Raw genomic sequence first — 16,952 nt, 5'->3', positions numbered from 1 at the left:
AACGATGGGATCTGGGAACGAGAATGGGGGAATACCCAGAAATTGTCAGCTTCCTCGAAATTTGACTTTCTCTTCTGTCATTGTACGGTCCAGCAAACGCATTATGCCTGTCTCTGTGGTTGAATTTCAGCGAGTCATGTCCATTTTGGCAGACGAAGATCAGCTTAAAGTCACTGTCAAGACCAGTGCTTACGGTGGAGTTGTAGCTGGCGTAACAACAACCATTGGAGGTCTGATTGCTGGCCCTGCAGGTCTTCTAGTCGGAGGAGCAGTCGGTGGAATGTTGGCTTACAAGAGCGCTGGAAATTTCAAGCCAGTCTCTCAAGTTATAAACGACATGAATGCCCATGAGAGACAGTTGTTGTATGACGCAATGAAGGATATTATCGATAATCTGGCGATCGAAGATTACATGGGGCTTTTAGCCTTCCTCAACGGCGGCCCTGGCTTGCTGATTCGACAACAGCTCATGGATAGAATGTTCTCGTTTTTGCGAGATCAGATGCGTCTTCAGATGGCAGCGTAACCGACGCATTGTTGGTAATGAAGCACTTGACGAGGTATCTGAAATAGTTTACTTATGACGCAGAAAACAGATGCAGACAGCGTTTAATTTAAGGACACATGGCCACGGCACATTGAACTTTGATCACGACGAAAATTTCATATATTATAATGCGCAGTAATGCGTTATGCAACAAAACAGCTAATTTTGCGGTGTAGCAGAGAGTGAAGTAAAATTTAGCTTTATTGCATTGACAAACGTCTTTTCAAGTACTTTGTTTACCCATAACGGATTTCATGATTTATTTAAGGTAATACATGCATGTAGCTCTAGTCTTTTGTTTGCGTTGTTCGTGTTTTACGCAAGGACTTCCTTTCACGTAATTGTTGAATCAAATGAGAAAAAAAAAACTTTGTCGAAAACGAATTTAATTAAAAGAACAACAACAACAAGCAGTGCAGAAGAGCAAGAGGAAAGATATGAAAGTGTTTGGAAACAAGACAAAAAATTCCAGCAATCCTTGTGAAGTCATTTCAAACGATTTAAGACATCCTAGACCTTTGTGTGGGGGGATATAGCAATCCCTTCAGAATCCCTGAAGGGGAAGGAAAAATTCTACCATTCCTTTTCTCTTTTTGTGAAAGTGAAATGAATACTGAATGGCTTTGTTGAAATTTCCCAAACACTCACCCCATGTGTAACACCTTTTATTGACGTCTCTCCCCATAATTCATTATTTACAGTAGTAACTTCATGAAGGAGAATGTAACAGGTAGTACCACGTTCTTGTGTTTTTTTCCAATGAAAGTTCCGAAACTATGAAAGTAATCAGCTGTCAATGCCTTTTCTTAAGATGTCACATTAAAATAGTAATTCAGGTGAATTCAAAATTAGAATTTGTACAAAAACATTAATAGTTGCATTGATTCAGTGCCACAACATCTAACTGACTAATGTGATGATATGCAAACCACAGTAACTTTAAACAACGACCATGGGAAGAAAACATATGAAAGCTGACAAAGTATCACCACTTGTGGTCTGTCATGGCGTGCAGGGATGGCGCAGTGGTGAGAGCACTCGCCTCCCACCAATGTGGCCCGGGTTCGATTCCCAGACTCAGCGTTATATGTGGGTTGAATTTGTTGGTTCTCTACTCTGCACCGAGAGGTTTTTTTCCGGGTACTCCGGTTTCCCCTCTCCTCAAAAACCAACATTTGACTTGATTTGTGTTAATTGTTACTTTCAATTTACAGTGTCCCCAATTAGGGCTTCAGCGCTAGAACGACTAGACACTTAAATAAAGTTCCTTTCCTTTCCTTTCATCCTCCATCACTAGATTCCAAATCTCAAAAGATAGTGCCACTGTTTTTCACAAACTGATGTCATTGTGAGTGGTTTTAGTCTGAGGGCTCTAGGGAATCTAAGAGGCAAGCTTCTACTGCGAAAACCACCAATTTGCGGAATGGGCCCAAATTTCTGCGATGGGAACAAACAGAGGAAGAGACATGAGATGCATCTCATCTTTCGTCTCGGGACATGCCAGCCGCGCGGCCTCAATGCTGATTTTCAGTTCATTTGAAGTTCGCGCGCGTGTGCACAACGCAACTTTCAAATTTTAAATCAAATACCACGAAGCGTGGCTCAAAACATTAAAACATTAACGAACATTCCACTGATGAAGGGCACAGTCCCGAAACGTCTGGACATTTGTTAAGATTTTGGCACTTTCAGCAACATTCTCAACTTTCATTTTCGTATTGTAGTGACAAGTGCCACGCAGGATACGAAGTTTTTCGGAGAAGGCTGGGGTTGAGCAGTTTATGGAATATCTGACTGCCAATGATTTACATTCTCAGCTTCAATCGGCGTATAAACAGCAACACAGCACCGAGACGGCCTTACTTAAAGTCAAGAATGATATTTTGATGTCTATGGACGAGCAACATGTCACCTTGCTTGTATTATTAGATTTAAGTGCAGCTTTTGATACTATACATCATGATAAGCTGATTGATCGTCTTGAGTCTGATTTGGGAATAACTGACAATGCGCTTGCCTGGTTTAAATCGTATCTCTCTGACCGGTTCCATCGTGTTTCTGTAAATGGTAGTCTCTCACATCAGTTTCCCTTAAAACAAGGTGTTCCTCAAGGATCATGTTTGGGTTCCTTGCTTTTCACTATCTACACACGCAAACTGTTCCAGATCGTTGAAAGCCACCTCCCACAAGTTCACTGCTATGCTGATGATACACAGTTGTATGTATCATTCAGCCCCAGTCGATCTGCGGATGCTGATTTTGCCATCAAGTCCATGACTGACTGTATCCGTGACATTAGGAGTTGGATGATTTCAGATAATCTTATGCTAAACGATGATAAGACAGAATTTTTAATTATAGGTACTAGGCAGCAGCTGGCCAAGGTTAACATCAGTTGCATTAGGGTTGGGTCTACTGATGTTTGTCCTGTAACAGTAGCTAGAAAACTAGGCTCTTGGTTTGATGAGCAGCTCACTATGTCAGTTCATATTAGCAAGTTATGCGGTGTTGCCTTTTACCATCTGCATAATATCAAACGGATTCGAAAGTATTTATCTCGAGTATCAACGGAAATGCTTGTCCATGCATTTATTACATCTCGTGTCGATTATTGTAACAGTCTTCTGTATGGGCTGCCCAACTACCAGCTTAACAAATTGCAGAGAGTTTTGAATGCCTCAGCCAGGCTAGTTTGTAATGCCCCTAGGTTTTGCCACATCTCACCCCTTCTTCGTGGTCTGCATTGGCTTCCTGTTAAAGCCCGGATACAATTTAAGATACTGCTTATTACATTCAAAGCAATTCACGGCCTTGCTCCTAAATATCTATACGATTTAACAACATTTAAATCGTCCTTATATAACCTTAGATCTTCAGGTAGTATTTTACTTTCTATGCCAATTGTTCGATCGAAGACGTTAGGTGATTGAGCTTTTATGGTAGCAGCGCCAAGGCGCTGGAACTCTCTTCCAAAAAAATTTCGTGAGATTACTAATGTGAACAGTTTTAAGGCTCATGTTTAGAATTATCTTTAGGACTTTATAGTGGTGAGCAATTTTATATTCAATTCTTACTTGCATGCATAAATATTATTTAGTTTTTATATGCATTATCTTTTGTTAAATTCTTGTAAAGTAATGCAGTTGTAATGCGCAGCTGATCATTCTCATGTTAAGCTGCGCACAATAAGTTCACAAATTATTATTATTATTATTATTATTATAGCAGTGCAAACGTATGTATGCTAAACGATAGCTAAAGCACAGTAGGGCGCTGTTGCGTAACCTAAAGGCCAACGGGAAATAAGAAAATTAAAAGAAAAACTTATTATGGAAACTAATACATTAAAATGTCTTCTAAGTAGACCTTGAAGGAAAACAAAATTCAAATCTCCTTCTCTGAGATATCACATTAAAATACTTAAAAAATGCTCTACTAGTGTCTTATCTTATGTCATTATCTTGAAGTGGCGGGCAATGTGTAAACTTGAAGTTAACACGGACTTCTGCATCTTTAGCAAGACTTCTTTACTCTTCCTTCCCACTAAAACCCTAACAGTTCTCTCAAGTCCTTTGGAGTATCCTCCCAGTACATCTAGAATGATATTGTGCTGGGCTATGCTGTATCCTTTGAATTGTTGTTTTAGTTCCAGCCGCAAGGGGGCATACTTCTCTGTCTTATCCTGGTCTTTTGCAGCTCTGTTGTCCACCCATGGACAACTCATCTCTAAGATGGTAACATTCTTCCGCTTGTGGTCCACAACTCTAGCATCTATCCGGTTGGCTCTCACAACCACATGGTCTGCGTACAGCGGGACATCCCAAAAGGCTTGTGCATCTGCGCTTTCGTAGACAGGTTTTGGCTCGATCGGGGAGTACCAAGGTGGTACAGTGTCTACGAGTTCTAGATCATGAAGCATCTCAAAAAACAGAATCTTCAACACGCAATTATGCCTGTGGAGGTATTTGCTCTGCGCAAGCGCAGAACATCCAGCCAAAATATGTGCTACCGACTCTTGCGCTTTACCGCAGAGTCTGCATCGCACGTCACGTTCCCTAGCAGTTCTTGTCTTTTTATTCTGGTCGATTCGTGTATTGAGCATCTGCTCATACAGCTCATAGATACCAGCAATCACGTATGATGGACAGGATTTCCACTTAAGCCAGTCAAAACACCCGTTACTCAGCTCGGGGTCACTCCATCTCGATGCGATCAGCTTCCCTTGCCAACTCTGACTTCGCACGTCCTTCTTCAGCTTTTCTTGCTGAGCTCGCTTCAACTGCTGTTTGGTCTTGGTACCTAGGATCTCATCTCCATCCTCAGTACAGCATGTAGGGTTAGGGTGCACCAAATTTAGCTTTATTCCAAGCTCTTGCCCATACTTCAAAGCCTCCTTGACTATAGAACAATGTCCTAGCCTTACTGAACGGTCTTCAAACTGGCGCACCAGCTCCATGGTTGGATCCTCATTTTTGAACAGGTTGAGTGCACCTTTGATCTTAATCGCCTTGTACTCGGCTTCGACGGAACGCAGACCTCGTCCTCCGCTCTACCTTGTAAGATGACATAAGGCAGTTGAGCCCAGCGGGTGCTTTCCTCCCTGCTCTACTACGATCTTGCGCATCTCACGATCAATTCGTTGAAGTTCCGTGATGGGAAGGTGTTGTGTCCACATCAAGTAAGTCAAGGCAGGTAAGGCGTACTGATTGGAGGCTACAATGCGATTGAAATCCGAGAGCGGACTGGACCATATGATGGACATTCTGTTCAGGTACATCTCGGCGGCGAGTTTAAAAGCTATCTGATCTTCTTGTCTTGTGCTTTCCAACACGCCCAGAAACTTATACTGAGCTCTCTCTTCTAGACATTTGATCACTGATGCTTCGTCAAATGCTAAGCTCTCGGTGTCCTCTACTTTCACTCCTCTCTTGATGTGTACAACAGAGCACTTCTTCGGATTCCAGTCGAGGCCGATATCTTGCATTGCAGATCTTGCTGATTTCATCACGGTGTTGAGCTTAGGTGCGGAGGCAGCAAAGATCTTCAGATAATCGATGTACAACAAATGCGTCACTTTGGTATCAATCGGCTTCGAGAGTCTATATCCTTCAGTTGCCTTGAGTTTCCAAGCGATGGGATTCAGGCAGATAGTAAATAGGCGCGGACATAGAGAATCCCCCTGAGGCAGTCCTCTTCTAAATTGGATAATCTCCGATATCTCCATCCCCAGTTTAGTCCTTGTAACAATCATGGTATTCCAGGCCTTAGAAAGCTTGGTAACCACTCTCGCTAACCACCTCGGGAATCGATGTATCGACATCATCTCTTATTATTATTATTATTATTATTATTATTATTATTATTATTTTAACTTCTTTCATTTTACGCTTCTAGAGGACTATTAGTAATAGTACTCGAGTAGCGAAAAGCGTGACGCTTTCTTTCGTTTTATTTATTCCCAAATAAATATTTCTTCAACTTGCATTTGCTAACTTTATTATTGCTTTTTCTGTCCGACTAGTTGAGTGATACTGAAACAATTAGACCCTTCCCCCTCAGGGCCACGGGTCAATAGGGGCTATGACCCGTAGCTCTTGCGGGCTACGGGTCTAATTGTTTGTTACCAGCTGTGCGAAGGCCCCTCTGGCTAAAAGAAACGATGGGATCTGGGAACGAGAATGGGGGAATACCCAGAAATTGTCAGCTTCCTCGAAATTTGACTTTCTCTTCTGTCATTGTACGGTCCAGCAAACGCATTATGCCTGTCTCTGTGGTTGAATTTCAGCGAGTCATGTCCATTTTGGCAGACGAAGATCAGCTTAAAGTCACTGTCAAGACCAGTGCTTACGGTGGAGTTGTAGCTGGCGTAACAACAACCATTGGAGGTCTGATTGCTGGCCCTGCAGGTCTTCTAGTCGGAGGAGCGGTCGGTGGAATGTTGGCTTACAAGAGCGCTGGAAATTTCAAGCCAGTCTCTCAAGTTATAAACGACATGAATGCCCATGAGAGACAGTTGTTGTATGACGCAATGAAGGATATTATCGATAATCTGTCGATCGAAGATTACATGGGGCTTATAGCCTTCCTCAACGGCGGCCCTGGCTTGCTGATTCGACAACAGCTCATGGATAGAATGATTTCATTTTTGCGAGATCAGATGCGTCTTCAGATGGCAGCGTAACCGAAGCATTGTTGACAATGAAGCACTTGACGAGGTATCTTCGTTGTTGGTTCACGAAATAGTTTATTTATGACGCAGAAAACAGATGCAGACAGCGTTCAAGGACACATGGCCATGGCACATTGAACTTTGATCACGACGAAAATTTGATATATTACATTGCGTTATGCAACAAAACAGCTAATTTTGCGGTGTAGCAGAGAGTGAAGTAAAATTTAGCTTTATTGCATTGACAAACGTCTTTTCAAGTACTTTGTTTACCCGTAACGGATTTCATGATTTATTTAAGGTAATACATGTAGCTCTAGTCTTTTTTCTGCGTTGTTCGTGTTTTACGGAAGGACTTCCTTTCACGTAATTGTTAAATCAAATGAGAAAAAAAATATTTTGTCTAAAACGAATTTAATTAAAAGAACAACAACAATACTTTGTGATATACATTGGGACATAATAATGGGCCATTCCATTTTTTATCCGCACCCCCCCCCCCCCCCTATGGAAGGCATTAGGCTGATTTAAACGGGAACGTCAGTGGCGACGGTGCGCGCAGAAAAAACACCAATGAGAATTCAGAATAGAATAGATTCTACTCTTTTCTTCTCTATTCTAAATTCTCATTGGTAGTTTTGCTGCGCGCGAGGTCGCCACTGACGTTCCCGTTCTGTTGCTAAATCAGCCTATTTTTCCGACAGGTCCCTTTTGCTCTGAAATCAGATTCCGACAGGTCCCTTTCACCTCTGAAGTTAGATTCCGACAGGCCCCTTTTGCTCTGAAGCTTGTTTCTGACAGGCCTGTTTTTGTATAGAACAAAGACTCCCGATTCCGACCCCCTAAACTGGAGCAGAAAATCCAGATTCCGACAGGGTCCTTCTTGACATTTAAAAAAATGCCTTCCATAGGGGGGGTGCGGGTAAAAAATGGAATGTCCCAATATCTTTCTTTGAGTAGAACGTATTTCGTAGAGTGCTCAACTCAAGCGATTGAGGAGCAATAACTATGACTTCACACAAGTTTAGGTTTCACGAGTAACCATCGTTACGAGTAACGATGGTTACTTGTGAAACCTAAACTTGTGTGAAGACATAATAATATCCATACTGGAGCTTACTTCGCCAGGCCTTCAGGAAATGATAGGTGGATAGAGAAAGAGAAACAGCAGTGCAGAAGAGCAAGAGGAAAGATATGAAAGTGTTTGGAAACAAGACAAAAAATTCGAGCAATCCTTGTGAAGTCATTCAAATGATTTAAGACATCCTAGACCTTTGTGTGGGGGGATATAGGAATCCCTTCAGAATCCCTGAAGGGGAAGGAAAAATTCTACCATTCCTTTTCTCTTTTTCTGAAAGGGAAATGCATACTGAATGGCTTTGTTGAAATTATTTCCCAAACACTCACCCCATGTGTAACACCTTTTATTGACCTCTCTCCCCATAATTCATTATTTACAGCTGTAGTAACTTCATGAAGGAGAATGTGACACGTAGTACCATGTTCTTGTGTTTTTTCCAATGAAAGTTCCAAAACTATGAAAGTAATCAGCTGTCAATGCCTTTTGTTAAGATGTCAAATTAAAAAAGTAATTCAGGTGAATTCAAAATTAAAATTTGTACAAAAACATTACCCTGTAATAGTTGCATTGATTAAGTGCCACAACATCTAACTGACTAATGTGATGATATGCAAACCACAGTAACAGAACCATGGGGAGAAAACATATGAAAGCTGACAAAGTATCATCACTTGTGGTCTGTCATCCTCCATCACTAGATTCCAAATCTCAAAAGATAGTGCCACTGTTTTTCACAAACTGATGTCATTGTGAGTGGTTTTAGTCTGAGGGCTCTAGGGAATCTAAGAGGCAAGCTTCTACTGCGAAAACCACCGATCTGCGGAATGGGCCCAAATTATTGAGTGACTACCCTGCCCACTTTAGTTAAACATTTTGATCAAATTCCTTTCCCAAGGCAGCAGTAGCTATGGAAAGATACGTTTTCAAAATCATGAGTCCCAGGAAGAAAGGGATAAAATTGATCACTTACAAAAGTAAAGTAACCATATTTAACGTCGATAACTCGTAACAGTAATTCAACTGACAAACCTGAGGTCGACAGTTTACTCCCCCCTCTCCATCAGTGCTCCGTTTTACTGGTATTTAAAGCTACTTAGCTACACGGAAAGGAAAGAAGTCGAAACGAGGATGCGATATCCCGGAGTCAAACTCAGGACCTCTTGCACCAAGCCCGTGCACTAACCGACTCTGCCATCCTTGCTCCATCCCAAGCAAAAGTGGGTAGGGCAGTGACTCAGTAATTCAGGCTCATTCCACAGATCGGTGGTTTTCGTAGTATATCAGTGGGTCTTAGACTTGATAATTTGATCAGTCTGTTTTTGGTTGCAATTTATCAGGTCACATGACCATTGTTTGGGTTTTCAAGACCCTTTCTTTAACAATGAAAGCCTTTCCATTGCAACTTTAATCTGACTTGACCACGCACTGTCATCCTAACAACAGTTCTTGATAGGTGCTTTGCCCTGAATGACCTTCATTTGTGCAAAGAGCACTCCTCTAGCAATGAAGTTTCACTGTTACCAACAAGACAATATCCAGTTCAAAGTCATAACCGATTGCTTTTCTCAATGCTAAACACAGTACTTCTCCAACTTCATAGTATCTTTAACAGTGAGCTGTCAGCCTCCAGAGAACGAGTCAGTGGCCAGCTTAGCACCTTTGTGTTAACTCTTGTGTTGGTATCCTTGCCGGAGCATGGGCAAAGGTTGGTAAAACCGTATTGTGTCCTTCAAAACTTAATACCAGTAAGTGAGCTGTAAGGGCACCTCAAAGGGCATTTTCCTCATCATCATCAGGATGAAAAAGAAGTTGTCGTTCATCTTCATAACGTCTCTTCCAAAGACCACCCGTTGAAGCTCGGTTGCATGCCAAGTATATGAGAAATAAATTAGCTAGAAAACTGATGCCACAAAGACTGATCACTGCCACAAACCACACAAACAGCTTGCTGAAAACAATGATTCAACAACAAGAAGAAATTAAAATTTGGCATTAAATTCAATGCTGGACAGAAAAGAAATAGGCATGTAAGAATGTGAAGAAGATTGCAACTATTTTTGTCAAAATTATTCCTCTCTAAGTTTATTGGGGAGCAGGGTTACTGCATTGTCAAGAGCAACAACATGTGGTCTTGATTAATGATCCAACTTAATTTTTTTTTATAGGCAGCCATCCAAATAAGAAGAGAACTTGTGCTCAATTACATAAGCTTGAGACTCCAAAAATTGTATGAACATATTACCTAAATTCCCTTTCCAAACTTAAAACTTTTTCTGTGTTGGTTTGTTCCAAACTTGCAGTTGGTATTGACTTTTCTTTTCCTAAATCTGATACACACTGTACCCCTGCAACATAAGAGCACCTAATTTGTCAAGGTTAAGTCTATTAGCTTCATCAAGGAGGCAGGGTAACCACAATAGCTAGTAACAATATTACTACTGGGCTGGGGCCCTGTAGATCAGACCACAACACCAGGATCTCTGTGTCTACTATTTAGGAACAGCGAATCAGGCTTTGAACGTCCTGGAAGGAAACACCAACAAGGGACGAACAAGAGACTTGCAAGACTACCCATTAGCAGATTTAATTATCAAGGTATCACTTTCTCCTAAGGAACTTCAAGACCCTAAGTGTTAGTCTGTCCAGGGTTCCATCCAGCAAATTCCTGGCCCCAGTTAGTCAAAGGTAGGATACCGGTAGCTTTATCCAGTGGATAAGTCACTGTGAAAACCTCTGCCAACATTTTTACATGGAGCATATTTCATTTTATAGTCTGGATGGTGATGTATCCACAGGATAAAGTTCTCCAGCAGTTAAACAACTGGGCCCTGGTTGGTAGTCCAATGCTCAACCAGTTGAGCCAACAGGTCTGCAGGTATTGTGTTAGAAAACTAAATTAGCATTCCTGAAAAATATTAAAGAGAGGGTGCCTATGTAGTGACCTTGAAAGGGTCAAGCTAGGGCCATTTCTCGAAGGCTCAATAGGGAGAGGAATGGGCTTGGCACTGCAAAAAGAGCATTTCACTTTCACAAGTATGCCAAGGTTGAATTCCAGGACTCAAGAGTCATATTCTGCTCTGAAAGGTTTCTTTGTGCACACACAGTGCTCTTAAGAAATAGTCAACAAATAGAACAAGTGATTTTAATAAAAGAAGTGCTATTTTCCCTTACATTTTTTAGTAGAATTAAGCACTGTGTTATTGTTCACTAAAAGGCATTTGCCAGTTTCTGGATCACAATCACAACTACCAGGGCAGTCACAAGAGCTCAAACAATTCTGGCCATAACTTCCATGGAAACAACCTGTGGGATAAAAATAATCAATTAATGCAATGCTGTGCATTTTCTTGACATGAAAGAGCTCAAGCAGGGTTGGTAAAGTTCACATCAACAGGTAGCACAGTACTATTTTTCCCAATGGAGTCCCCATTAAAAACACAATAACTGTTGTCAAACATAAACATCTCCTGGCCTCTGTCCCCCATTTTAACCCCAGATTGCAAGACATTAGTACAGTGTACCTAGTTGGTGACATAATTGCTGGCTGTTGAGATTAACCCTACAAAGGATGACACTAATATTAAGGATTGAATAATTATGCAAGTTATTCTAAACATTATTTTATTAAACTGTGACTTAATCTTGAGCTGAAAACTTAACGTTTGCCACAAATGGTTCAGAGTTGTAACCACAATAATTCAGGGTAAAAGGATAAAACACAGAATGGTAAAAGCAATTCAGCTCCCTTTCATCCATAGCTCCATTTTGAGCATAGAGCTGGCTATAGTTTTTATAAAAAGTTGCCAGTAGGCATTATATGCTGAAAAATAGACAGCAACAATATGCGAAAAAATAAAGGTAATAATAAAGGAAGGCCAGTCATGCATGGAACTCCATGTCACTGCCTAAGCTATTGTAGGATAAAATTAATTTTAAGAGTGCTTACGCTGTCCACAATATGGTCCTGTCCACCCTGGTGTGCAATTACAATGTCCACTTATAGGATTACAAATTCCACCTTCCAAACAAAGACACTTTTGGCTACAGTTTGCTCCAAACCACCCTGAAGAACAAGCTGAGACAAAAACCAAAGAACACAAAAACATTATTTTAAACTAAACATGCCTTGCTGGTATTTAAATGAAATGACTCTGTGTTTAAGGATTGGACTACCATGCAAGAGCTTATGAGTTGGGTTCCTCTTAAGGACGGTGCCTACTATTGCTTTTGCGCATACATTCTGTGCATCTCGAGATACTCGGGTTTCCTATCTGTGATGCTTACCAATACAGTGATATTTTTGCATGGTTTAAAACTATCTGGAGAAAGTACATCTTAGTAAGTACTCTTGGTATCCAAAAAGAAATCTGGGGGTAACCATGCATTTTTGAGAGAGCTTATGGGTTTGGCTCCTCTTAATCCCTTCCCGTGAGTTCTGTAGAGTGATGCACAGAACACCAACAAACAATGTTACTATGATACACAGCAGACCAACAAATACAACAGAATATCTTGCACCCACAGGTCTGTCTCACAACCCTTGTTGATAACAAGGTGGGGTGTACAAGAACACCTATTCATTTGCACCCAGATGATGGCCGCGGTATCTCTGCCAGCATGTTATCAGCATGGCTGGTTTAGCTCATAATGGACTTTGTTTGGCAAAAAAAACCACCAACACAAGATACAGGCTACTTGCTAGAGGCTGTAGCCTCATTAGGGGCGCGTTCGATTGACCCTATTCCGGAATAAGAATACGTGAAGTGATGATTTAAAATGGTAGGTCTGGCATTTTGAAGCAACAAGGATGATAAAGATATGTTTAAAATAGCATTTTAGCAAGTGTTTGACAATTTTCATGTGAATCTCCGTAAAAACGAAGGATTTCTAACTTCTATTCCATATATTCCCATTCCGGAATATGGACAATCGAACGCACCCTAAGATTAACTCTTTCCTGCCCAAGATTGACACATAAAGATTTCACTCTGGCAAACACCAGACGATTTGACTCGACAACGTGGGCCCCCTCGGGCAGAAAGACTACAGCAATAATAATATTATTGGGAAGATACAGCAAGAAGTCGAGACAAATGGAGTGGTATTGTCAAACAGTCTGTACAAACAGTCGCAGACAAGCACGAGACAGGGTACTACTTCATTCTACAACAACCACATCACAGGACATTACGATCACTGAGGAATAACGTGAGGAAGATGAGGATGTGATTTTATTTCGAATGCAGGAAAGGTGTCGCACATGCGAGCAGGAAGATGCAGCAACAACCAGGTGTGATGAAATCGATACTGTCTTCATCGGATACAATGGACGATCTATTCATTCTCATTAATATACCATAATAAACACAAACCTCTACCACAGTTCTCACCCTCCCAACCAGGGTGACATATGCATCCTCCTAAAGATGAAAAAGAAAAGGAAAATAATTTGCTTTTTTGGATTCTCTTACCTTAATGATATGTGGATATAACCATGTACCTTGAAGGTACTATTTCATTTAGTATTATCTTTTTCATTTTGACAAGCAAGGCTGGCTGGCAATCCAGTATTCCTTCAAACAGGAATGCTAAGCTAATTATGACCAACATTTCCCATCAATTTGTTTTGTTTTTTCATAGCCCCTTCAAGCTTGATCATTAGCTTTTAATTAAGAACCACAGAGAAAAGAAAATTGCTCCTTTTCCCCCATTCAATGAGGAAAAAAAGGCACTTTAAAGCTGTAAGAGAGCTTGAGTATGGTTGTTTATATGCTTGTTAATTTGTTCATTAGTAGCTTTTGTTACACGTTGCTATTGTTATTAAATAAATTCTTAGGTGGCCTAAGCAAATTATCAAGCAAAGATTTGACATGAGAGTTAATATGCTTATGTCACCTTTTCAATTTAAGCTTAAATAGAATAACCTGTTTCCTCTCACCTTGATCAGAGCAGATTCCATTTGGAGAACAATAATCATTCTGCTTACACTCCAAAACATCACATGCTTCACCAGTCCATCCACTGTCACAGACACACTGGTCCATTACACGCTGCCCATGACCACTACAATTTCTGGACACAGAGTAAGGCTCATGGACACAAACAATGGTAGAAACTGGTCTTGGGCAAGAAAATGCTCCACTAAAATGAAATTAAATAAAATCTTTAGGGGTCTTCAACTGAATCCTGATTGAGAATTCTTCACATAGGGTCACACAGGCAAATAAAAATTGCTTATAGTACAATGTGTTATAATCATCTTAATTTACCCTTCGGCAAGCACATGTACATTTTATAAAACACTATTTAGTTTGGTATTGCAATTTTTTAGTCTGTTTAGAGCAGAAGAGCTTAAAAACCTAGAACCTAGAATAATTGTTAAACAAGGAATTTTCAGATTTTAAGCATGTATCTGAGACCTTCAGATGCTGAATTTTCAAATTATTGGAAAGACTCTTTAAAACTACAGACTTCAAGATAATGCAAGCTCATACACTGGTATCTTGAGAAAAAAGGTCCTTTTAACTTGGCTTTGTGAACTGTATCTATCCAAAAAGTATCAGCCATTTTATATATATAGTTTTGCTCTACAAAATTACCTTTTATTCCCTTGGTTAAAAATTTTTCAAACTAGTTTTTTGCCTTCCTTTGTCTTATAGACGTTAGAATAATCTTAAACAAAGGAAAGTAAAAAACAAACTAGTTTGAAAAACTTTGAACCAAGGAAATTTTTTTAAGTCAAACATAATTATATAAAAAAATGAGTGTCACAGCTACATGTCAAGTTGCAGGTGGTTTCATTGGTGATGAATTAAGGTTATTAGTCTCACTGTAAGTTCAAGAAACATGTGTGAACGCTGTTAAGACAGCATAGATTACAGATCATTAATTTATTACTAACCATCGATCAGAGGGATAATTTATTACAGTGCCATTTAATACCATTGTCGCTGAGCCTCCTCCATCCAGGTTTATAGCATTTACAAACCCAAGCTTCAATAAAAGGTCAGCAAAATTGTACAGATCAATCCTTTGAAATAAGGTAAAGAAAGATTTTTTAAAGTTATTTTGCTTTTACTTGCCTTTTTAAATGTCTTTAACCCACTGACTCCTACAATCTTGGACAGATTAAATGGAACATTGAGACCACCCCTCCCCGCAAAATCAATGCTGGGAAAATGGCGCGTTTTGGCCTTCACATGGCATCATCCTTGATTAAGGGGAAAGGGGGCATTTCTGTTCCATTTTATTCTGTCCAAGATTGTAAGAGTGTGACTTAATAGATTTTACTCTGCGTAATGCCAGAAGATTTTACTCATCAACCGTGGGGGGGAAGGGGGGGGGGGGGGGTTTGAAACGTGTAACGCGCGTTCACAGCTTCTGAATATTCAGCGCGAACTGATTGGTTGAATATTTCAGTGCTAAGTACCATATCTGGAAACTCCTCGCTCTTGTTGTTCCAAATATGGTACTTAGCAAATTGAATATTCAGAAGCTTGTTTCCCAGCACACAAGGGGCCGTTACACGTTTCAATTCTTACGGGTTTCTGGTGTCGTAAAACCAAAACCAAAGTAATTATTTTGGCCAAATCAAAAAGGACTGAGACAATCTGGCAAACCAATCAACACTCGAAGTAATTACACGTAGCCGACACTCAGCGCGGGATAATGTGCACACGTGAGCCACAATTGGTTTTGGTTTCACTTCTGATTGGTTGAAAAAATGGCGCAAGGACTTTGAACCAATCACTGAGTGAAATAATCATAAACCAAAGTAATTATCTAATTACTTTTGACACTCAATTTGAAAACCGCTCTACGCTATGTATTAGCCTGTGAGCAGGCTCTCTCTCTAAGCTTCTCTGCAGTAGCCTTGGAGAGCCTGATAGCTATGTATCTGGTTCCATCAAACTGCCTAAACTGAATTTAAAAATACTCAAACATGGGCAGTTTTTGAGGAGAAACACAAGTGAGGAAACATTTAAAATTAGAGATAATTTCAAAGACATTACACATCCTACAGTTATAAGCATCCCTCAAAACACTAGAGGTCATGTTCCTGAGGACCTTTATTTTTCAAAACATCCTGTGGGAGTATTCTTCCAGTCCCCCTCAGGGCTATTGTTAAGTTTTGAAGCAGGTTTAACACTCAAGATGTCACCTGTCACCTTTAAATACATGTAAAGCAGGGCTCGAAATTGCGACCAATACGGTTGCCAATGTGACTAACTTTTTCTCCTTGGCGGCTAAAATTGTCGTTTAGTCGCCACTTTGGCGACCTGAATTTTGCACGATTTAGATGTACAATAAAGCATTAAAGTTAAAATAAACATCTTATCTTGTCTTGCTTTGCGTTCATCGTAAAAGAATGGGCCAAATTACATTTAAAAAGCCAAATTCCCTCCAAACTTTACCAACTTCTGGTCACAATATTTCTGCGACTCCATTACAGTTTCTCTCTTGGAACCCTTGGAACTGCAGGAGCAGAATTTTGCAAAAAGACCACTGAATGGAAGTGATTGACTTTCGCGTGGTTCCGCGCGAACACGTGCAATGTATATCAGCATGGAGAATAAATTAGTAAGCGGGGAAGATTTAGAACATTTCCATACCTCTCTCTTGGGTAATGGAGAGGATGCCAAATGCATTTGGCTCCCGTTAGTGCTCAACAAAGATAGCGGCTTGAAACTTTTATTTACTGTTCAAGTTTGGGCAAGATTGTTTTGTAGAAGTATGTATTTTTTTGTTTTAATTTGTATTTTCGTACTTATTGTATGAATGTGTCCCATGCCTTACCGGACGATATCAAACACTTTCAACAAGTGGAACCCGAACATTATTTCGATTATACAAACTGGCGACTTAAAATTTGCATCTGGTGACTATATTTCTCCAGTTGGTCGCCAAAAGGAGACCAAACAATTTTTTACTTTCGAGCCCTGTAAAGAAAGGCCCAAAGGGCCTGAACCCCTAGGGGGGTCTGAGGGCATGCTCCCCCAGAAAATTCTTAAAATTAGACCCTGGAAAATGCATTTTCCGGCTCTCCGAGGTGCAAAGTTTACATTTTCTCAATCAAAAGTGACAAATACACGGCAAAAAGATAAACTTCACAATGAATAAAGATGAACTAACCATGTGTAAATGGTCATGCATCA

General features: G+C 40.3%; 2 protein-coding genes and 1 pseudogene across 2 annotated transcripts in view; 2 read left to right on the top strand and 1 right to left on the bottom strand.

Moving 5' to 3' along the window:
- LOC137975954 (protein C19orf12 homolog pseudogene) lies at positions 1 to 1,333 on the top strand (annotated as a pseudogene).
- Positions 1,334 to 6,203: 4,870 nt separating this feature from the next.
- On the top strand, positions 6,204 to 7,154 carry LOC137993241 (protein C19orf12 homolog). The gene has a single exon (XM_068838969.1). The coding sequence runs from the start codon at positions 6,207 to 6,209 to the stop codon at positions 6,726 to 6,728; it is 522 nt and encodes a 173-aa protein (XP_068695070.1). The 5' UTR covers positions 6,204 to 6,206; the 3' UTR covers positions 6,729 to 7,154.
- A 970-nt stretch (positions 7,155 to 8,124) lies between these two features.
- The window catches only part of LOC137993214 (N-acetylglucosamine-1-phosphodiester alpha-N-acetylglucosaminidase-like), a 10,530-nt gene continuing 1,702 nt past the window's right edge, over positions 8,125 to 16,952 (bottom strand). Inside the window, exons 2-8 of the mRNA XM_068838923.1 lie at positions 14,699 to 14,827; positions 13,736 to 13,938; positions 13,170 to 13,217; positions 11,744 to 11,872; positions 10,969 to 11,100; positions 10,040 to 10,142; positions 8,125 to 9,745 (exon numbers count right to left, since the gene is read on the bottom strand). Coding sequence (XP_068695024.1) covers positions 9,565 to 9,745; positions 10,040 to 10,142; positions 10,969 to 11,100; positions 11,744 to 11,872; positions 13,170 to 13,217; positions 13,736 to 13,938; positions 14,699 to 14,827 — 925 coding nt within the window. The 3' untranslated portion in view covers positions 8,125 to 9,564. The remainder of the gene's footprint in view (positions 9,746 to 10,039; positions 10,143 to 10,968; positions 11,101 to 11,743; positions 11,873 to 13,169; positions 13,218 to 13,735; positions 13,939 to 14,698; positions 14,828 to 16,952) is intronic.

Source organism: Montipora foliosa, chromosome 1, assembly GCF_036669935.1.
Source record: "Montipora foliosa isolate CH-2021 chromosome 1, ASM3666993v2, whole genome shotgun sequence".
NCBI lineage: Eukaryota > Metazoa > Cnidaria > Anthozoa > Scleractinia > Acroporidae > Montipora > Montipora foliosa.
Note: the sequence above shows the minus strand (reverse complement) of the source record. Positions and strands in the feature narration are given on the sequence as shown.